At 62.5% G+C, this 20446-nt stretch overlaps 10 protein-coding genes across 10 annotated transcripts; 6 read left to right on the top strand and 4 right to left on the bottom strand.

Moving 5' to 3' along the window:
- Positions 1 to 259: 259 nt before the first annotated feature.
- Positions 260 to 1374, top strand: MSY001_3254 (uncharacterized protein; the record flags this gene model as incomplete). Its single annotated transcript, XM_018885148.1, has 2 exons — positions 260 to 525; positions 555 to 1374. 2 exons carry the CDS (start codon positions 260 to 262, stop codon positions 1372 to 1374), a joined length of 1086 nt encoding a protein of 361 aa, XP_018741737.1.
- A 2001-nt stretch (positions 1375 to 3375) lies between these two features.
- Positions 3376 to 6573, bottom strand: MSY001_3253 (uncharacterized protein; the record flags this gene model as incomplete). Its single annotated transcript, XM_018885147.1, has 1 exon — positions 3376 to 6573. The coding sequence occupies one exon, from the start codon at positions 6571 to 6573 to the stop codon at positions 3376 to 3378; it is 3198 nt and encodes a 1065-aa protein (XP_018741736.1).
- A 106-nt stretch (positions 6574 to 6679) lies between these two features.
- MSY001_3252 (uncharacterized protein) lies at positions 6680 to 7926 on the top strand (the record flags this gene model as incomplete). The annotated part of the gene is made up of 2 exons (XM_018885146.1): positions 6680 to 7655; positions 7904 to 7926. 2 exons carry the CDS (start codon positions 6680 to 6682, stop codon positions 7924 to 7926), a joined length of 999 nt encoding a protein of 332 aa, XP_018741735.1.
- A 13-nt stretch (positions 7927 to 7939) lies between these two features.
- MSY001_3251 (uncharacterized protein) lies at positions 7940 to 8575 on the top strand (the record flags this gene model as incomplete). Its single annotated transcript, XM_018885145.1, has 2 exons — positions 7940 to 8102; positions 8340 to 8575. 2 exons carry the CDS (start codon positions 7940 to 7942, stop codon positions 8573 to 8575), a joined length of 399 nt encoding a protein of 132 aa, XP_018741734.1.
- Positions 8576 to 8956: 381 nt separating this feature from the next.
- MSY001_3250 (uncharacterized protein) lies at positions 8957 to 11144 on the top strand (the record flags this gene model as incomplete). The annotated part of the gene is made up of 2 exons (XM_018885144.1): positions 8957 to 10939; positions 11094 to 11144. The coding sequence occupies 2 exons, from the start codon at positions 8957 to 8959 to the stop codon at positions 11142 to 11144; spliced, it is 2034 nt and encodes a 677-aa protein (XP_018741733.1).
- A 343-nt stretch (positions 11145 to 11487) lies between these two features.
- On the bottom strand, positions 11488 to 13452 carry MSY001_3249 (uncharacterized protein; the record flags this gene model as incomplete). The annotated part of the gene is made up of 1 exon (XM_018885143.1): positions 11488 to 13452. One exon carries the CDS (start codon positions 13450 to 13452, stop codon positions 11488 to 11490), a length of 1965 nt encoding a protein of 654 aa, XP_018741732.1.
- Positions 13453 to 13555: 103 nt separating this feature from the next.
- Positions 13556 to 15081, top strand: MSY001_3248 (uncharacterized protein; the record flags this gene model as incomplete). The annotated part of the gene is made up of 2 exons (XM_018885141.1): positions 13556 to 13606; positions 13630 to 15081. The coding sequence occupies 2 exons, from the start codon at positions 13556 to 13558 to the stop codon at positions 15079 to 15081; spliced, it is 1503 nt and encodes a 500-aa protein (XP_018741731.1).
- A 74-nt stretch (positions 15082 to 15155) lies between these two features.
- Positions 15156 to 16823, bottom strand: MSY001_3247 (uncharacterized protein; the record flags this gene model as incomplete). Its single annotated transcript, XM_018885140.1, has 1 exon — positions 15156 to 16823. The coding sequence occupies one exon, from the start codon at positions 16821 to 16823 to the stop codon at positions 15156 to 15158; it is 1668 nt and encodes a 555-aa protein (XP_018741730.1).
- Positions 16824 to 16979: 156 nt separating this feature from the next.
- MSY001_3246 (uncharacterized protein) lies at positions 16980 to 18089 on the bottom strand (the record flags this gene model as incomplete). Its single annotated transcript, XM_018885139.1, has 1 exon — positions 16980 to 18089. The coding sequence occupies one exon, from the start codon at positions 18087 to 18089 to the stop codon at positions 16980 to 16982; it is 1110 nt and encodes a 369-aa protein (XP_018741729.1).
- A 346-nt stretch (positions 18090 to 18435) lies between these two features.
- On the top strand, positions 18436 to 20151 carry MSY001_3245 (uncharacterized protein; the record flags this gene model as incomplete). Its single annotated transcript, XM_018885138.1, has 1 exon — positions 18436 to 20151. The coding sequence occupies one exon, from the start codon at positions 18436 to 18438 to the stop codon at positions 20149 to 20151; it is 1716 nt and encodes a 571-aa protein (XP_018741728.1).
- Positions 20152 to 20446: the final 295 nt, after the last annotated feature.

The raw sequence follows: 20446 nt of genomic DNA, 5'->3' as shown, positions 1-20446 counted from the left end.
CTGGCCCACATAGTTGTGCAAATGATCCATTCGAGAGTCCAACATGTAAGAGCCTAGTCGCGTACTGTCAGCACGCGTTGTGTGGAATTAGTCATGCGGAGCGCGCCGGCCCCGATTATCATGTGGAGGTTTGACCCGAGGCGGGCGATCCGACGCACCACTAGCGTCAGTGGCGGGCAATTCATTCTTACTTTCTAAATAGAACTGAAAAGGGCTTGCATCCAACTAGGCCACTTGAAGGCTGTAGGAAAGGCTTAAAATGCTTTCTGCTCCAGATCCCTATCCTTCGGTTTCAAGTCATAATCCTGCTCCTGATGATGCTGAGATTGAGAGTCGTACACCACAAATCTGCGTGGACTATTTGAGCCATAACTGGAAGGACGAAGATGTTTGGAATAGTTGGAAGGCTATGACAAAACGCAAAAACGAGATTGCCAATGGTGTTCGTCTTGAGAATGCCAGTTGGCGAACATGGGCGAAACAGCGCGGGAACCTTAAAACCGTCAGCCCGGAGACACTTAACTGGTACGTCCAAATAAGTTTTGACAATTTAGGTTAAAAGAAAGCGATGTTACATGGCTTTATGGTCCCCTTCATGGTGACGCACCGGCTGTGCCACCACCCAAGGTGGCTTCGACCGCTGAGCGACTTGGTATTGATGTTTTACCTAGAAAAAAATCCATTCTGAAACACCGAACTCTCTCTGAAATTCTTCAAACTCCCATGATGGTATCACCACCTAATGAAACGAGCCATACAGAAGCCATTGTAAAGCCACGAGAAACTGAGGAGGCCGCTAAAGCGGATTCTGGCCGGAAACGAAACACGTCTCTTACGTTGGGTGTGTTGAAATCGAACCGAAAAGATTCTGCTCCTAAAAACCGTCATATTAGTTTCAACACTCTAGTTGAACAATGCATCGCACTGGAAGAAAACCCTCATTCGTATTTCCACGATGATTATTCAGACGAAGATGACGAGACATTTGAACATGAGAACGAAGAAAGTTCCCTTGGTGATAACATCGACTCACTATTGTCTCCTCCAAAATCGTCCAAAAGCATGGACGAGGTCAACAACAAACCTGTCACAATCGCCATTATTCCTCCTACGCATCTCAAAACTGGTCATGAGTATCTTCTTCCTAATTATGACGACGTGCTCTATGGGGATGAAGAGGAAGCTTCTGAACTGAATGCCCGCTACTCGGTGGCAGACGCTGTGGCAGATACGCATGACTTCCCTTTAGATCATGATGATGGGTACGACTATTACGATTCGGACGAAGAATTTGCGGCCGATGAGCCTCCAATTTATTCTCGTTCAAACCCTCGAGACGCTGGTTCTGAAGGCACGTACAGCGCTCAGCTATAAGAACGTTAGTACTAACACGGCGAGAAAGACCTCGCAATGTTAAATAAGTCACCAAAGTTGGATTCAAGCGACGGCGGACGAGGGCGCCCCACTGACGCAAGCTTCCTATCTTCTTTCGATGAAAATGGCACATTGATACCCAAGTCTGGTCCTGACATGACTGAGGAAGATGATCTGATGGTCAATGTCTATAATCTACCTAATGCAGCCTTGTCTGATAAGTCCCTCTCGGAGCATAGTGAGAGACTACCATATCGAGGGGGTCCTACACCATTTAATACTCCCACAGGCCCTTTTTCAGCACGCAGTCAAGATTTAGACGCAAGCATGCAACGTATTTCACATGCATCTGGTGCCTTAGTCGCCCCGCCTCCGTACATGCCTCGAGTCCCACTCGCAGAAGATTATGTGGAAGAAGACAAAGGCGGTCTTATTGCAAGTGCTGTTGAAATTATTAACACAGCGCGTGATCTTTTTGGGGCTATTATGGGCTCGTCGAGTCAAATAGGGAGGTCCTGGTACGATTAACATGTCATAATCTGTTCCGTAGATCAATAACTGTGACCCGATCGCCCGATTTATGTGGCTCGACCGTCCCCATCGTGCCTCAATCTCTTCCGAAGATGTGTAAGTGCATGTCTAGCTTTCATCAAGTGCTAAGAGAACAAGTGAATGAAGATCACAAAATGACACTTATAAAGGGTTTTATTTAAAGGACGGTTTATCTCAGGTCATGCCCCCTCGTCACAGAGATGCAAGACACTTTCCAAGTACCATCTCTTACGGATCGTGCTGATTCTCTATCTTTAGATGGTCATTACATTGACCGGACCATGAAAATCTTGCATATGATGACCTCCCCATATATGTTCACGATTTTCCAAGATCTCCGAAACCACTCTATCAATCTTGGATTAGAAGTTCCGCCGGTTGCACCCGAGACGATTGACCTAACAGCACTAGAACATACCTTTCTTGAAGACGAATTCCACAATGCTGAAGAAACCGTTAAGCCACAGTCTATAAGACTACCCAACTTTGCACAGCTACCACTTAAACTTCCTTCACCGGTTTTAAATACTCCGACCAACCCCTATGATGACCTGTCTCAGCACTTGTGCCGCTTCGGTCTTCATGTCGAGGCACTCGAATTTAGGCGCTCTCACGTTGACTGTGATTTTGTGCTCAACACATTTCTCAGTATTTATCGTACTCCTAATGAAGGAAGTTGTAGCAAGAATGTCCGAAAGCCTGCCCGTGTTACTGAATCTGGTGAGATGCTGATGTACTCCCTACTTGAAACGCTTCAGGTGCATGAGACTACAGTTCGTCGCCAGCTACAGCAGACCTCAGAAGGTCTAACAAAAGTACCGGGTAATGTGATTCTACCGGTGAGCATATGTGTGCCGTGGGAAGAGACGGTGCCTGGTCTGTTGTAATCGACACCGAGCGCTGCTCCTACGCACTTGGCCGCCGTGTGCAAAGAGGCTTCGCGTGTGATCACCAAGTCTGGTCGCCAAATAAACTATAATCTCTCGCCCAGTGTGATTGTGCCGATTCACTGGATTGTGTATGTGCTGCAATGTGCATTCATCCCCACGGATCCGGCGCTTTGCATTATTGCGAAGGGCCACACGCCAGTGATCCCCATTACTGTCCCCTTTCCCCGTCATTGGGCCGTGATACATCGTTGGCTGTATACGCGTGATACGTCAAAGCTACTAAGTTCGCTTGTGCCTCTAGGTATCATCATGAAGCGCATGTCCGAAAACGAGAAGCGCCACCCCAGGCTAGGACATTGCCTTGAAGCTCTCTCAGCTTTCTCGCTCTCGTTCCTTACCGTCTTCCTCGTCAAAATCCGTGCGACATGGTACAACGGGAAGACAGTCGGTGTTTACTCCATGGATTTCTGGAGAACGCTTGCTCAGGCGTGGGATCTGGTGATGGGTGCGGTAATTCTGCGCAAGGGTCGCATGCAAAAGAATGCTACATCTATATCAGCTAGTGCCAGCGAGCGTTCAACGCCCGCAGACGAACTACGGGGTGTGTGATGGCAATGCCAAGGAGGAGGCCCAAGATCGTCATAACTAGCTGTGTTTTGTTGAAGGATGCATGCAGACGATCAAAGGGACCTGATGGTGATGCCACAGTATAGATCCAATCGAGACCCGTAGCAAGGACCAAAGATGAACTTTCCAGGAGCGCGGGTGATGTGACTAGCGCGTCCAGACGCGCACCCAAATGCTCGGGCTTAGTCAACTTCCACTGTGCCTCGTCCGGCAGCCGCACCTGGTAGGGCACGAGACGCTCCTCGGTGTCCGCCTTGCTGGGCTTACCAAGAGGCCGCCGGGGATCGAGCATGCGTCGAGGCAGAAGCACCACCTCACTGCGGTTCGTTGCCACAACAAGGGAGCGTGACGCGACGCCAAGCAAGGTGCGCGTCACTTCGGTAGCACGCACTGAATACGGTAGCACAAAGACTTGCATAAAGACCAGGGGCGTACTGAGTGCAGTCGTTGGCTCGACGTCTGCACGCCTGCCCCACCAACCAGACCACTGGGCGCCTGCTGGTGTCCCGCTTTCATACATCTCAATGGACAACAGTCGCTCGGGCGCTGTCACATCGTCGCTAGTGTATTGCAGCGTGATCCAATTCTCCGCATAAGTAACGAAAGCGCGAGGATGAGACATGTCAGGGACAGTTGCATGGTACAGCAACTGACCGGTCACCGTGTCGATTAAGTAGAGCCGACCCTCCTTGGCAGTTCCATCGTAGGTCACGACAAGGCGCGCCTGAGGGTGCAGGTACTTGTACAACACCGTACGGTCACCGCGCACCTTTCCTGCACTCGCAACGTGATCGCGGCTCAAATCGCGCATAGCCACAATGGTTTCATTGGGCGCCAACTCCATACGCCAAACCAGTGACGCTTTCGCTTTGCCCAACGCCGGGGCCCAGTCGGAGTGGAATGGCTTGTGAATTTGGTAGCCTTCTAGCGCATGCTCTGTGGCTGTCGCGATATGTAGTAGCGCAGCACCAGTCCGATGCAAAATGTGCCCGTCGGCGCATACAAGGCCGAGTCCTCCCTCGTACTGGAACACCTCACGCGCTGTGCCCGGGCAGACGATCCATTCGGAGGCGTCCGGAGCATACTCACCTGTGAGCGGGTTAAGCTCATACATGCGCGTCTCAAGTGGCCGGTTAGACTCAGTAACCTCCGCCACAATGGCGACTAGAGGCGGCACAACCGTTCCGTTGACCATTGTACCGGTCGCCCGAGTCTGCACAAGGTGTGTGATACGAACGATCGGCTCGAGTTCGCCCTCGCCAATGCCGAAGCCTACCAGGCTGCGTTCCCACACAATGTGGGAGCCACCAAGTGTTTGATTGATTCCATACACTTTGCCCTGCTTCGAAGCAGCAAGCACAAGCTGCTCAAAGCCAAAGCGGTCGTGATACAGCGCCACGTCTGACGCTTCGCGAGGCGGTTCCCACGGGAGAAGTGTCTGTGACGCATCGCGCGGACCACCAGCGGTGGGTCCTTTCTTGCTGTGGGTGATCCTATGCCCCAGCAGGTGTTCGAATGCGCGGACCAGTGACGTGAAATCATGGAAACCCTGCGCTTGCATATACTGGGCGCATGACCAAGGGACACGGAGCAAGACCAGCCCATGCCGCAGTACACGCGTAAGCAGCGACTCTCGTTCCAGGACTGCATAAGGTGTTGGCTGCTGGTTAGGCGCCTCGATTGAGACAGCAGCGCGTCCCAGACTCGCATCCGGCAGAGACACGAGCAGTGTCTGGACAGGCTGCGACAGACCTTCCTCCAGGATCCACTGGTGCTCTGTGTCCTTGATGAGCTGCACACTGCCCGAGGATGTGACGAGGGCCATCCGCGCCGAGAGCTGTTGGGGACCGGTCACAGCGACTTCAAAGCTGGCTGCTTGCGCATTGCCATGGCGATCGTGGTCAAACTGGAACGACACACCCGTGACTTGGCCACGGCCGCCCCCGGACTGTGCGTCTACCCAGAAAATGTGCTGGTTCAACAAGCGCTGCGATCGCGTAAAGTACACCCGCATAATATACGCATGGCCCCGGCGGTCGTACGTGCCTTCAAACACCGAGTCGGGTGCCTTCTCGTCCATTTCCCAGGCACTACGCAGGGTGCCGTCCACTTCCACATGCAGAATCTCGGCCGCTGCATCAGCTCGCCTCGCGACAAACAGGCCACGATCTCCAAGACCCACGTCCTGCAGCTTCAAGAACCGGCCGTGGCGTGCCTTTAGCACCTTAATGCCAGGAGATGGCTGGTTGAGGCGGATGACATGCACCGAGCCATCCCTCGCCACATAGGCAATGTGCGGACCACCCCCCGGCCGGGCCTGGAGGGCCTCGGGAATGTGTGCGCGCGGCTTGTAGGGAAGTAGTACGATGGCCTTAAGATCAGGCAAATCGTCGCGCACATCATAACTGGCAAGATGCTCGCCCTTTTGTGAGAGGACAGTGATACGAGGCTGCCACTTATCGCCTACGCGCTTCGCACCCACCACATAAAGGAAGTGCTCGTAGTCGACGACATAAAGTACACGTTGAGGCTCGGAAGGTTCCCATGTCCAAATCCGGTTGGCGTGGTTAATCCGATGGACTGCGTTTCCCACGGCCAGAACCACGTCAGTACCACCTGATCCAATGAACGCGGCATGAATGGGGGGCTGATCGTCGAGGAGTTCCACGGGAAAGTTCTGGTCCCAGTCCATGATGCCCTGCTTTGCGAGCATCATCCGAACTGTGACACCATCCCTGTTCGTGGCGAGCAGCAGCATGTCTTCATAAGAGAACATACCGAGTACATCTTCGTTTTCGTTAAGCAAACGACGCCAGACCATGCTTCCATCGCGGGGGTTCAGCGCACCCACGGAATGTGCCTGTGTCGAAGTGATGAAAGCAGTAGAGGTCTTGGTATTTACATTTTCCGAATCACGAATAAAGCGCTGGAAACGCGGGTGCTTTAGCCGCACCGTCTCGAACGGCTGCGTCGTTGGCGCGCCCAGATACGTCGACAGACGTGTGATCACTTCAGGAGCCGGTTTCTTCGGCTGAAGCAAATGAAGAAAGGCATTTGCGCTCGTATCCTGAGGTACCAGCGAGGCCAGCACCGCCAAACAGAGGAGCCAGGGCAGCAACCGCGCAAGCATTGCAGACAAGGACGTGGTCGCTGGCCGGGCGCGGTTCCTTCCTTATCACGTGAGCTGTGGAGGCGCTCGAACCAACGGCCCGACTGTTGGCCACCACGCCAAAAGCATGTCGTTGCAGGTGAACCTGTCGTCGCCTGCTATTCGCAGCGCGTATGAGAAAGTGCTAGATGGAGTCTATGACTATCTTGTACTGTCATACAAAAAGTTGTCGAATGATTTAGACGTATCCGCGAGTGGGAAAGGCACACTGGATGATCTCTCTGAGGAGTTCTCGGACGGCAAGATCCAGTATGCCCTGGCCCGTGTCGTGGACCCGAACACGAAGCTGCCGAAATTCGTGTTGATCAACTGGTGTGGTGATGGTGTTCCTGAAAGCCGAAAAGGCCTGTTTCCCTCGCACAGTGCGACTGTCGCGGATTTCTTCAAGGTGTATCATGTGTCGATCAGCGCACGCACAGACCTGGACGTGACGCCGGATGCCATCCTGCGCAAGGTCAAAGACAGCAGTGGCAGCAAATATGGTACGGCTAGCTCGCGCGCTTCGGAGCCCATTGTCCCAGCTGGCACATCGTACAAGCCGATTGGCAGACCCGACATTCGTGGTATGCAAGCCAAGGCCCCGAAAGACACGATCACTCCTGTGGGTACTTCCTATACGCCTGCTCGCGAAGAGCTACAGCGTCTCCGTGAGGGAAAGCTGCAAAACCCCCCTGCTCCTCCTGCAGCGCCCCGTCCTTCTGCGCCCCAGCCAAGTGGGCCGCCCCCTCCAAGTGTACCGCAGCCTCGCACAGCGGCTGCCGCACCGCCGCCGCCACCTCCGGCCGCGTCAACGCCACCTGCACAAGGCAGTGATGTTCCACCCAAACCTGCAGACGAAGATAAGATTCAGCCAGTCGGCACGGCCTATACACCCGTGTCACTACCTCGTCCTGGAAAGCTTTCTTTGGACCGAACAAAGATGTTTTCAAAGCCAAGTGAGACGGATTCGGTGCCTCCAGTTCGTCGGTCAACACCCGGGCGACTTACCTGGAGCCAGCGACAAGCTATGGCCAAAGCCGCTGACGAGGAGGCGGAGCTACCGAGTCAGACGGAGGCTACGCCAGCACCCCCTGCCCCCGAAGCGCCTCCTGCTCCGGCTCCTCCCGCGCCTCCAGCTCCTCCCGCGCCTCCAGCGCCTTCTGCTCCCCCTGCACCTGAAGCCCCTCCAGCGCCTCCAGCTCCTCCAGCGCCTCCTGCGCCTCCAGCGCCTCCTGCGCCTCCTGCGCCTGAAGCTCCGCCTGCACCCGAGGCACCTGTACACTCGGTCGACGACGCTGTTGCTCGAATGCAGGGAATGTCTCTGGGCACCTCTGAGGGCCTATGTGCTATGGTTCTCTACGACTACGATGCTGAGGAGGACAATGAACTTTCCCTGCGCGAGGGTCAGAAACTGATCCATGTTGACCAGGTGGACGAAGGCTGGTGGTCTGCTACAGGACCGGATGGATCGGTCGGCTTATTCCCCGCCAATTATGTTGAGCTGTTGGAACGTCATGTGCCTTCACAGGAGGAGCCCATTGCGCCAGAACCACCCGCTGCACCGCCGGCGCCAACTGCGCCACCGGCTCCAGCGGCTCCACCGGCGCCGCCTGCACCTCCAGCGCCGCCTGCGCCTCCAGCGCCTACAGCACCTCCAGCACCTCCGGCACCTCCAGCACCTCCAGCACCTCCAGCACCTCCAGCACCTCCAGCACCGCCTTCACCTCCAGCACCTCCAGCACCTCCAGCACCGCCTGCACCTCCAGCTCCGTCGGCCTCGGCCCCGGAGACTGCCGCGGCTCCTACGAACAGTGCGATTGCCCTGTATGACTACGACATCGATGAAGACAATGAAATTGCTCTTGCGGAAGGCGATCGCATTGTTGACATTGAGTTTGCCAGTGACGATTGGTGGAGCGGCACGAATGAGCGCACAGGTGCCACCGGCTTGTTCCCTGCCAACTATGTCGAGTACCAATCGTAGTGATCTATAGTGGCCCGTGCACCCTACGCGCCTTGCACCTAGTAGGTCTGAACGTGGAGGCGACGGCCGCGCCGCCACGCGTCTTTCGTCCGCCTCACGAGGAGTGAGCGGCACGTCCGGGAGCTCCGGGTACGCTTGCTGGGGATGCAGATGGATGCCGACTTCCGGGCACCACTTTCGCACTCGTTCCTGTCTGATCGCAGTCCCCCCATGGGTCCACACAACGAGGAGCATGGCGAGCGGGGCATAGACTCCTTGGCCCCCGAAACTCTAGCGCGCATCTTTGCATTTCTCGACCCTGTCTCATTGACACGCTGTGCCCGCACATGTCGTGCATGGAATGCAATTGTTTCACAAGATATTACATGGTGCAATGCGCTAATGTGTGCCTTTGGCCTGGAAGCTCGCGAAGAGCGCATCGCTGCGGCAGAAGGCGGATCGGACCCTGCGTGGAAGGCGCTGCGTGTGGCACCCGCTCTCCGCCGCATGCAGCCCAGCTGGAGATCCGAGTATATGGCACGCTCCTCTCTCCTCCGCCGTTGGCGCAAGTCGCGCATGCCGACTGTCCTGACCGACCCTCGCATAGGTGGCGTGGATGCCATTGCCCTCTCCTCCAGCCGCAAGTTTGTCTTGTCTCTGTCCTATGGCTTTAGCATCGCGTCGCGTTCGAACGCACTGACCGGAAAGGTGGCCAAGGACTTTTTGGATGCCCACGGTTTCGCTTCGCACCGCGCCAACGGCCAGCCAGACTTGGAGTTTAGCCCGGCCGCCACAGCCATGGCGACTGATGCGTATGCCTCGCGCATTGTCTGGGGTCTCCGCTCTGGCGACATTGGTCTGACAACGATCGACTGGCGCGGTCAGAGTGCGCGTGGCACCGTGCAGAACCGGTCAATGCCAGCAGGCGCGGCGCACCGTGCACCAGTCTCGGCGATTGGCCTGCCCTGTCCCCTAGGGCGCGGCGGTGCACACTCAGACGAGCGCCACCGCCAGCAGCTCTCATATCTGGGCGAGCTCAGCGCCATGTTTGCGACAGCCTCGGCGGATGGCACCGTGCTGCTCTGGCACCCCAAACACCTTGCGCCGCTGTGTACGCTTTCTGCACGGATCAGCGATCCTAACCATCCATGCCCGCCCCAAGCGCACCGCATCACACACATCGAGTTTGATCCCGTCGGAGGTGTTCTTGCCGCCGCGCGTGAGGATGGTACGATTGTCGTATGGACGCATTTCCCGGGCAGTGCGCTCATGCCCCCCCGTCGCGCTGAGCATATGCCTGCCTCGAACGATCCAGCGCCCTGGATGCGGCATGTACTTGCTGCGCCGCATCCAGGCCAGGTCGCTCATATGGTCCTCGATGCACTGGATGCACGCCAGGGCCGTATTGCTCTCCTTGTCCATTATACCGGCGCCTGTGTATTTTGGCGGCACGATGTGAATGACCAGGGCGCTACGCTCTCCGCCGTGTATGGTGCCCCCCAGGTCTCGCCAATCACGAGCCTGCGGTGCGACTTCGACGTACGGAGCAAGCCACTCGCTCTCCCTGAGCCTATGCGTGCGCGACTCCGAGCGGCCCGCTTGCAAGAACGCAAGTTTGTGTGTGCAGGCACGGCATCTGGTGGCATCGGCGTGTGGGAATGGGATGCACCAGGCGAGGCGTTCGATCCTGAGGCCCAGCGTACGTGGCAGCCGGAGCCGGCACTTGTTTCGCCGGAACGCCAGGTGCGTCCGGCGCATGTATACGATGGCCATCACAATGCCGTGACGGCCTTGGCATGCACGCCCTCGCTGATTCTTGCGGGGTGTGAGGACGGCACGATCAAGGCGCTCGATGTGCTCTCCGGTACGCTCGTTCGTGTTTTTAACGAGCGTGCCGCCAAGAGGCATCCGGCACGGATGCTCGCAGCTGGTGAGTTGACGCCAGAGGAAGCTGCGCGGTTCCGTGTAACACAGATTGTGGCTGCTGATGACATGTTTGTGGCGGCCATTGGTCTGCATGTCCTGTCGTGGAAGACCCACAAGGACGACTCGTCGCTGGCCGCTGCGGCGCCGGGGTCGTCGGAGGCACGCGCCGCGCCGCGCCGCGCCAAAGCTATGCTTCAGGAGCGAGGCCGCCAGCGAGCCGATCTGCACCAGGCCGTCGAGGAGGGCCGGCAGCAGGTGCGCAGTGAGCGTATGGAGCTCCATGCGTCACAGGCGAAGCGGCACGCGCTGGAGTCGAGTATTCACGGCACCTTGGATGAGGACGATGCGCTCAACTATGCACTTATGTTGAGTCGCGAACAGGCGCAAGTCGATGAGGAGCTCTCGGCGGAGCTTATGTACGATCTCGACCTCGATGTGAACGATGGTGATAGCGATGCCGTGCCCCTGTCGCCGCCTCTGCCGCCCCACGATGCGAGTGCGCCCTCTCTCTCTGCGCCCACGTCGCGTGCGTGGGACATTTTGCACACGGCCGGACGCTCCACGACGACGACGAGCGAGAGCCAGCCTGGCTCATGGAGCAAACTGCGCACAGTGTCTGTCCCGCGGCATGCGCGGCACGCGCGCAGCACGTCTCCGTCGCTAGCTACGAGTCCCACCTCGTTTAGCTCTCTATCGTCGTTTGCTGACACGTCGCAAGCACTCGACAGCGAGTGGCCTCACATGCCGTCGGACCCCAGTCGGGCATCGCGCTCGCCCCTCTCGCTGAGTGGGGCGTGGGCGATCAAGTCGCCGACGTTGCGAGCCGTGGACTCGCCGCAGGCGGATAGTGCGCGGCGCGCTGGGCGCTGTGCCCTGTGGGAGCCCGGGCCGAGTCGCCAAGCCTCGCCGATGGACGACGATCTGCGCCTAGCGCTAGAGTTGTCGTTGGCCGACTATGAGGCGTCACAGTCGTCGAAGCGCGACGCGCAGTAGTCTACTATACAATGTTATGCCTCGTCGTCATCCACGACATGCGCCGTCTTTTCCAGGAGGCGGCGCTTTTGCTCGCGCACCTTGCGGGCGAGGCGCAGGGCCTGCTGCAACGGCGCATCGCTGCGGCCTTGCGCCTTCTCAAGGAAGGCATCGACCTGCTGCTGGTCGTCCGGTGCAAACTCGACGTGGGCGCGCTGCTGCACCACCCACGCCGAGTTCTGCTGGATCTTGTCGAGCAGCGGACGCAGCGTTTCCGAGAGACGCACGCTCGGCGAGCCTTTAAGGAGGCGGCGCATCTGCACCGTGATAGGAATCGCCAGCTCGGGGAACGAAATGTGCCCGGCCTGTGTAGCAAGGAACTCGAGCATGACAAAGCCGAACTCCTCAGCGAGCTGGTCGCCATAGATCCGTGTGCGCACGTACGCAGCCGGCGCGCGGAACGTCGTCTCGAGGTCCAGGGGCTTGAGTGTGGCGCCCTTGGCCTTGCGCTGGAACTCGGGGCTCTCCCACACCTCCAGCACGAGCGGTGCCAGCGGGATGTACACGCCCGTCGCCTGCATGAGGCGCAGCATCGCCTGCAGCACGTGCAGTCGCAGCGGGTAGTAGCGCGACATAGGGACGAGACGCACGACGCCCAGCGCCACCTGCACCAGGGGGTAGATGAGCGGGCGCATGTGGCTCGGCACGCCCTGCTCCCTGTCTGTGTGGCATGTCTTGGCGAGCACCCGCGACCAAAAGTCGAGGCAGTGCACGTACGGCCAGTTGAGCACCGCCTGGAACTGCTCCTGCGACTTGAGCTTGAGGCAGTTGCGCAGCGAGATGGCCAGCTGCCGAAGGAAGCCGAACGCCTGCTGGTACGCCGCTTCGGGGTGCAGCGTGAACAGCTCGCACGCGGTGTTCTTCATGAGCGCGATCGCCTCGAGCGTGTGCGGCTTCGTCTGGCGCGTGTGACGGATAAGCGTGTGGTACGTGCTCTTGAGGCAGAAGTCGATCATGTCGTCTTCCATGGCCGACGCAGTCGTCACATACACGCACGAGAAGGCCGCAAGGCGGATGCGGTCCTCGCCATTCGCCCACTGCTCGAGCAGCGCGCGCATGTAGTCGCGCGTCACGCGGCGGTCCTGATGCAGGTACGGCACCATCTTGGCCGACTCGGTGAGCGCCGCATACACCATGTCCGGCTCGGCCACCGTGCGGAGCAGCTGCACTACACTCAGGAAATAGCTGCGCACGGGTCGATAGAGTGCATGCCACTTGGGCGTGTGCGTGGGCACCTTGAAGTGGCCGTCCGCGCCCTTCTTGTACGGCACATGGTGCTCCATGACCACGGGCATGTACTTGAGCGTCGTGAGGACCAGCTTGGTGAACACGGCGCTGTCATCGATGCGGTAGGCCTGCGGTGTCTCCTCCTTCTCGCCTGTGTGCACGGCTGCGCGGAAGGCGAGCAGCAGGCGCCGCAGCGCGCGTGGCGAGCGGTGCCGCAGGAGCTGGCGCTGCCACTGGCGCAGCATGTCGATCGTCAGCACGCGCTCGTCGTCATCCTCAGCCTCGGCGACGTCCTCGTCCACTCCGTCGTCACCCTGGCCGAACTTGAGTAGATCCTCATCGTTCTCCTGCAGGTACTTGAAAAATTCAGGGTCCGTCTCGGCGAGCTTCGCCAGGTCCTGGGCATGCTCGTCCTCGTCGTCGAGCGCCTCGGCGTCCTCGAGGTCATCGTTGTCCTCGAGCTCCTCCTCTTCTTCTTCGTCGTCGCCCATCCCCTCCTGGAAGCCGCCACGCAGGAAGTCGTCCACGCTCATCGCCGGCTCGTCCACCTTCGCCTCGGCCTCGTCATGGTCGCCCTCCTCGTCGTCGTCTGGCTCGCGGCGGTCCTTGTTCTTGATATGCTTGGTCTTTTTCTTGGCCGCGCGCCTCTGCTGCAGGGCCGCGTCCAGTTTGTTCTTGACAAACTTTTTCGTGCGCTTCGTCGCCTTGGCCATGGTCGCTCGCGCCACGGTTCACGCCCGCCTCGTCCATTTTTTGTTCGCTCGGCCGACGACCGACCGTGCGCGGCCGCCACGCGTCCCCGACGCGACTGCCTTCATGGGTAAGATGACGACGATCCCCGTCAAGGTCAAGCACAATGGGAAGATAGTACGCGTTAGCACTAACCCAAGTACGATGTAACTCTGGATCCGACGGCCCAAGGACTCGCATTCAAGCAGGCGATCGCGGAGGCCACGCATGTGCCGTCGGAGCGCCAAAAGGTCATGATCAAGGGCGGCCTGCTGAAGGACGACACGGACCTCGGCCAGGTGGGTGCGCGCGCGGGCCAGACGTTCATGGTGATTGGAGCCGCGGGCGAGCTGCCCAAGGCGCCAGCCAAGCCAATCCAGTTCCTCGAGGACCTGCCGGATGAGGACCTGTCTCAGGCGCAGTCGTGGCGTGGCGGGCTTGTGAATCTGGGCAACACGTGCTATCTGAACTCGACGCTGCAGGTGCTGCGCAGCATAGAGCCGCTGCAGGAGGCACTCGCGGCGTTCACGCCGCGCGTGGGCGCGAGCGAGGGTGATGCGAATCTGCTGGCGGCGCTGCGCGACCTGTACCGGGACATGGGCAAGACGACGGAGGCTGTGCCGCCGCTGGTGTTCCTGTCGATCCTGCGCAAGCTTGCGCCGCAGTTCGCGGAGATGGCGGAGGGCGGCGGGTACGCGCAGCAGGACGCGGAGGAGGCGTGGATGCGCATCATGCAGGCACTGTCGATGCTCCCGTCTCCCTCGGCGCCGGGCGACCGGATTGTGCCGCAGTACCTGAGTGGCACGATGGCCATTGAGCGCCGCTGCCTCGAGGTGGATGAGGCGCCGTCGGCGCTCAAGGAGCCGTTCCAGATGCTCCAGTGCAACATTTCAAGCACGACCAACAACATGGAGAGCGGCATCGAGGACTCGATGACGCAGCACCTCGAGAAGCACTCGGACACGCTGCAGCGCGCCGCGTCGTACGAAGAGAAGCGGCGCATTGCGCGCCTGCCGGCGTTCCTGGCGGTCCACTTTGTGCGCTTCTACTGGCGCCGCGACATCCAAAAAAAGACCAAGATTATGCGCAAGGTCAAGTTCCCCAAGGAGTGGGATGCCAGCGCGCTGGTCACGCCGGAGCTTGCCGAGCGGATCGCGCCGGTGCGGACGAAGATGCGGGAGATCTCCAAGGAGCGTGACGAGCGTGCCAAGGTCCGCGCGCGCGCCAAGGGGCGCCCAGACGAGGCGGCGGCTGTGGAAGGCGGCGCGCTGACGGACGAGCAGGAGAAGGCACAGCGGGCCAAGGAAGCCGCGGAGCTCGATGCGACGATCGATGCGGGCCTGCGCAGCGATCCGGGCTGCAATGTGAGTGGCCTGTACGACCTCGTGGGCATCGTTACGCACAAGGGCGCCGCGGCGGACGCAGGGCACTACATGTCGTGGGTGCGCAAGGAGCCGCGCGCCGACGATGTGCTGGCACCGCCGTCGACCGAGTGGTACAAGTTCAACGACGACCAAGTGAGCGTCGTACCTGCCGACAAGCTCGATAGCCTGAGTGGCGGCGGCGAAGACTCGGTGGCGTATCTGCTGCTATACCGTGCCAAGACGCTGTAGATGCATACATGTACATGAGAGGCCGACAAGCCTATGTCACGTCTATGCTACCATACCTGATGGTCCATCTAGGCCTACGACGTGTTCGGCAACCCGGACGATGCCTCCGACTTGATGGGGGGGTGAGAGGGGTTGTGGTGCGCGGCTGCTGCCGCTGCTGCTGCTGCTGCTGCTGCTGCCGCCGCCGCCGCTGCGTACGGATCGTGCCGTGCGTCGGTTTTGCGTGAATCCTCATGCATCGATAAGAGCTCGTTCGTGCGTCCCACGAGGCCCGAGGGCCGGAAGTGTGTTTTGAGATGCTGCGACAAGTTGTCGGACCGGCCGAAACTCTTGCCGCAGGAGGCCACGGGGCACTTGTGGGGCCGTTCCTGCGTATGCGTGCGCGTGTGCCGCTTGAGGTGCTCCATGCGCTTGAAGCGCCGCCCGCAGTGGCAGACGTGCAATTTGTCCGCACTGCTCACGACGAGCGGCGGCGGGCCCGCCTGGCGCCCGCGCTGGCGCACGGGGCTGGGCCCCTCGAAGTCGAGCATGCCCGGCATCTGGTCGCCCGGCATGCTGATGCTGTGTGAGATGCGCGCGCCGCGCTGCCGCGACGTACTGGGCGTCGACGGCGAGAGGGGCAGCGGCGACGCCAGGGCACTGGTGCTTTTCGAGGCGGACATGGGCGACGAAAAGTACTCCATGTCGGGGTGGCCCCAGTACACGCCGGAGTTCTTCGCGTAGGGCGTGTACCCCTTGCGCGCCATGGACACCGAGCTCACGGGCAGACTCATGCCGCTGGACGCGGGCGAGACGGGGAACGACCCCGGCTCGCCCATGGGGGTCTGCGGCAGGCCCGGCATGCCGCCCGGCGTGGCGCCGGGCGAGTCGTGCGGCCACGACGGCATGACAGGCGCCGAGTACACGCGCGCCATGCCGTGTGGGCCGTGCTGCGGCGTCACTGGGTCCATGAACATCATCGACGGGAGCGACGCGGGCGGTGTGAACGACGGCATGGGCATGAACGGGTCGTCGAGGAGGCCGCCGGGCGCCGGCGGCATCCACGGGGGGATGCCGGACGGCAGGCCCATCTCGACGCCGACGGGCAGCGACGCCGACTTTTGCGGCGACGGGCTGTGGTCGAAGCTCGGACGGTGGCTCGACAGGGGCTCCGGGACGAGCGCGGGCGACGTGAGCTCCGCCGGCGAGCACACGCTGTGGTGCCGCATCACAGGGTACTCGGGCGTCGAGAAGGGCGCGTGCCCTGCCTGCACGTAGCGCCCACTGCGCTCCTGGCGGGATCGCGGCGTCATGGGCGGTGCGGTCGACGGGGCCGGCGGCAGCGCGGGCGCCGGGGTGGCTGCGGGCGGCGCGCGCTGCGCCGCCTCATCGGACGCGTGCGGCGTCATGGGCAGGTCCGTCGGGCACCACGCGGGCGTCGGCACGGGCGGCTCGTCCGTGCCGACGCGCCGGCCTTGGCTCGAAGGCGTGCTGAGTGAGAGCGCCGAGACGCGGTGCAGCTCCATATGGAGGAGCTCGCTCGAGTCCCACGCAGGCTCGTGCTTTATGTCGGAGGAGAGCAGGCCCGCATCCAGCGGCGAGTCGTGCAGGCCGAGCACCGACGACGGCAGAAACGGATCGAGGGAGCCCCCCGCCTCGGCCGGCTCGGAGCCCACCGACTCGGTGCTGGACGGCGCCGAGAACACATACGGGTCAAAGGGCGGTACCCCCTGCTCGCCAGGATACATGGATCCTTGGCTCATGCTGGCAGGGCGGAACAGATGCCCAGGTGGCCGTACGGTTGCCTGTGCTAGCACCGGAGCCGCACCGCGTGGCCACGCGGAGGCCACCGGCCGCTGGGGGCGGCACTTCGGCCGACAGCACGTGTGGCACTACGGCCGAGATCTACGGAGAGCGGCTCAGCCCCAGTAGGGCTGGCGGTACGAATAGCCGTCGTACGCCGTGGCCTGGTTGAAGCCCGCGTACTGCTGGTAGTACGCGGGGTGCTGCTGCGCCATGGGCGCCTGCTGGCCCTGCGGCGTCGGCACACCACCCGGCGGCGGCACAGCGCCCGCCCCCGACGCGCCCGCCGGCCGAGCCGACGCGCCCTTGCCCGCCTCGAGCGAGCGGTAGTCGAGAGGACTCGACACGTGCGGCGCCGCGCTCGCCGACGCGCGGCCTGGCACGGCCGGCACGCCGGGCGGCGGACCCGCGCCCAGGAAGCCGAGACTCGCGTCCGAGCCGGCGAGCTTGAAGTCCGCCGCACCCGCCGCGCCGCCCGCGCCCGCACCCGCGCCGAGGCGCTGCGCGAAGCCCTGCGACTCGTACGCCGGCATCGCAGCGCCTGGCGTCGGCTGGTACGCCTGGGGCGGCGTGTGAGTGCTGTACGGCGTGCTCGCCGTGTCGTGCGCATACGCCTGCAGGCCCGCCGCCGCGTCCGGCTTGGACGGCGGCGGCGGCTGCGGCTGGCCGCCGTACAGCGGGTACTGCCCAAAGCCCGCGGCCGGCGAAAAGTGCTGGAACTGGCTCGGCATGTAGTAGGGGTAGTAGTAGGGCATCACGTTCGGGAACGGCTGCTGCATGCCCGCCTGGGGCTCTGGCGCCGCTGGCTGCGGCGCCTGCGCCGGAGGCACCGCGCCCACGCCCGGCGTCAGGGGGGCCGCCGCGCCTGCCGTGCGCTCGTNCGGCGCCGGGCCGGCCGGCACAGCAGCGGCGTGCGCGGCGGCGGCCTCCTTCCTCTGTGTCTTTTTGGACTTGACCGACGCGAACTGCTCGGCGTGGCCCTCGCTGATGCGGCCGACGGCGAGCTCGACCTCGCCGCCTGACTCTTGGAGCACAAACAAGAGGTCCTCGTCGGACCACGTGGGGAACAGCTCCGAGAGCATAGCCAGCTGCGTCGGGTATTTGGCGCGCAGGGCGCGCACCTGCTCTGTGTCATCTTCGGCCGCAGGACCGCGTCCACGCGCGGCGGCGCGGCGCCGGGAAGTAGATCCCCGGCGGGGTGCCGCGGCACTTGACGGAGTCGTCATAGGTTGTGTGATACGCAGGACGCAAGGCGCAAGGCAGTCGAAGCTCTTGCGCGCTGTCAGGGCGATCGCGGAGACGACAACGCCAGCGTGCGCTGGCCCTGTCTTCGATCACGTGATGTACTGCGGTTCTCGGCCGAGTTACTGCGTGGCGCTGATTCCGGAGGCGGGGCAGGGCGCGCCCCGCAGTAACACGGCCTAGCAGGGCACTCGAACACACTGGCAGGCCGCGGCGCCCGACCCCGCCGCGCCTCTCCTGGGCCTGTCGAACGCTGGCCCTCGCGGTCCCTGCTGTGCAGCCACAGCCGCAAGCCCGCGTCTGGAAGGTGCCGCGTGGCGTTCCTGCTGGATGGAAGGACGACACACCCTTGCGCCGGCTGGCTCGCTGGGCATCGCGCCGGAGGCGCTCGTGGAGCGCCTGCGCGGCCAGCCCGCGGAGCCTGTGCCGGACGGCGGCGGCGGCGGCGCTGCGGCCCAGTGCTGCACGCCGCTCTCGCTCGCCAGCCTCTCTCTTCCGAGCTCGCCTCGGACCCAACCATCGCCGTCGCTCTTGACGCCGCCGTGCGCGCCACTCGACCTGGCATCGACCTCTGCGCCGCCCTGTGTGGATCTCCCGCCGCAAGACGAGGCAGGGCCTGGCAGCGCGGTCCCCGCCGAGGCGCCCCTGGGCGGCGAGGCGCTCGAGGTGCCGCCCTTCCGCGCCGGCGCCGGCGCGCCCGTGCTGCTCCTCGATACGCGCCCCTCGCATATTTTCCGCGGCTGCGAACGGACGACGGGCGCCGAGCAGGACGTCACGGGGCACCTCCAAGGGGCCATCAACTTGCAGGTACCGACCCTGCTGCTGCGCCGCACGCAGCGCGCGCTGAGCACGAGTCCTGAGCTGCTGGACACGATGGACTTTGCCGCCTACATCCACTCGGACTCGGGCGTGCGCCGCCTGCGCCGCCTGGGCGCCTCGCAGGCGACGCCCGAGCTCGGGCTCCCGGCGTGCGCCGTCCGCAAGCTCATGCACGTGTACTGGTTCCTCGATGTCGTCGTCCTGCACGAGGACGACGCGTCGGCGTTCGCGGCGTTCATGCTGCTCCGTCTGCTCGCTGCGCAGCGGGCGCGCGCGGCCGCGAGCGCGAACGACGCGGCCAGAGCGTGCCGCGGCGGCCTGTACTACGTCGCCGGCGGCATGCGCGCCGTGCGGCACCTCCCCGCGAGCCACGCGCTCTTCTGCGTGGGCGACACGCCGGCCGACCCGCGCGACGAGGAGCTCGACCCGAAGCCGCTGCAGCTGCCGCCTGCGTCGCTCACGCCGCCGCGCGCGGCGGCGCGCGGGCTGCCCGGGCGCCCCACCCCCACGGGCACGCCGCGGTCGCTGGCGCCCAGCATGGAGCGGCGGCACTCGGCGCTGGACGTCATGCAGCGCCTGCCCCTCATGGCCTCGCTGCGCGTGAGCACCGGGCCCACGGCGAGTGTGCCGGAGGAGATCGTCACGGCGCGCGAGGCCTGCCCGACGGTGTTCGACGTCTCGACGATCATCCCCGGGCTCCTGTACGTGGGCCCCGACGTGCAGAAGCTCGACGACGTGCAGGAGCTGGAGCGCCTCGGCGTGCGCGCCGTGCTGAACACCGCCGTCGAGTCGGACGACACCGGCGAGCCCTACCGCGCCCTGCGCGCCCAGCTCGCCGCGTACCGGCACCTCCCGATGCGCGATGCCGTCGAGGCCGCGGACGTCCAGGCGAGCCTGAGCGAGGCGTGCGCCTTCATCGACGGGGCGCTCGCGGCGGGGCAGCCCACGTACGTGCACTGCCGCGCCGGCAAGTCGCGCAGCACGACCTGTGTGATGGCCTACCTGATCCAGGCGCGCTCGTGGACGCTGCAGCAGGCATATGCGTTCGTGGCCAGCCAGCGGAAGCGCACGTCGCCGAACATTGGCTTCATCGCCGAGCTCATGCAGTTCGAGCGCGCCACGCTCGGCACACACACGGCCAGTGTGCCCCTCTCGCATCACAGCCCCCACGACCGGCCCGCCCAGCGCGTGGCCTCGAGCCCCACGTGCTCTCCGCCTGTACCATAGCTAGCTACTCGAACCATGCGCGTGCGCCCGGACGCACAGCCACGTCGCCCGCCGCGGTGCGCGTCCAGCCCGGCGGCGCGACGCACACGTGCCCCGCCGCGGCGGCGGCCTCGAGCACATCCACGAGCTCGCGGCGGTCCAGCACGCCCGCCAGCTGCGCCGTGAGCGCCGCGAGCGTGACGCCCGGCCGCGCACACACCGTCTGCACCGCGAGCGCGTACCGCGGCGCCCACAGCGCCTCCTGGAAGCGCCCGTGCGCATCGAACCACGCCCGCGGCTCGGCCCAGCCGCCGTC

This window comes from Malassezia sympodialis, genomic scaffold (assembly GCF_000349305.1).
Source record: "Malassezia sympodialis ATCC 42132 genomic scaffold, msy_sf_22, whole genome shotgun sequence".
Taxonomy (NCBI): Eukaryota; Fungi; Basidiomycota; class Malasseziomycetes; order Malasseziales; family Malasseziaceae; genus Malassezia; species Malassezia sympodialis.
This window is presented reverse-complemented; position numbering and strand designations above follow the sequence as displayed.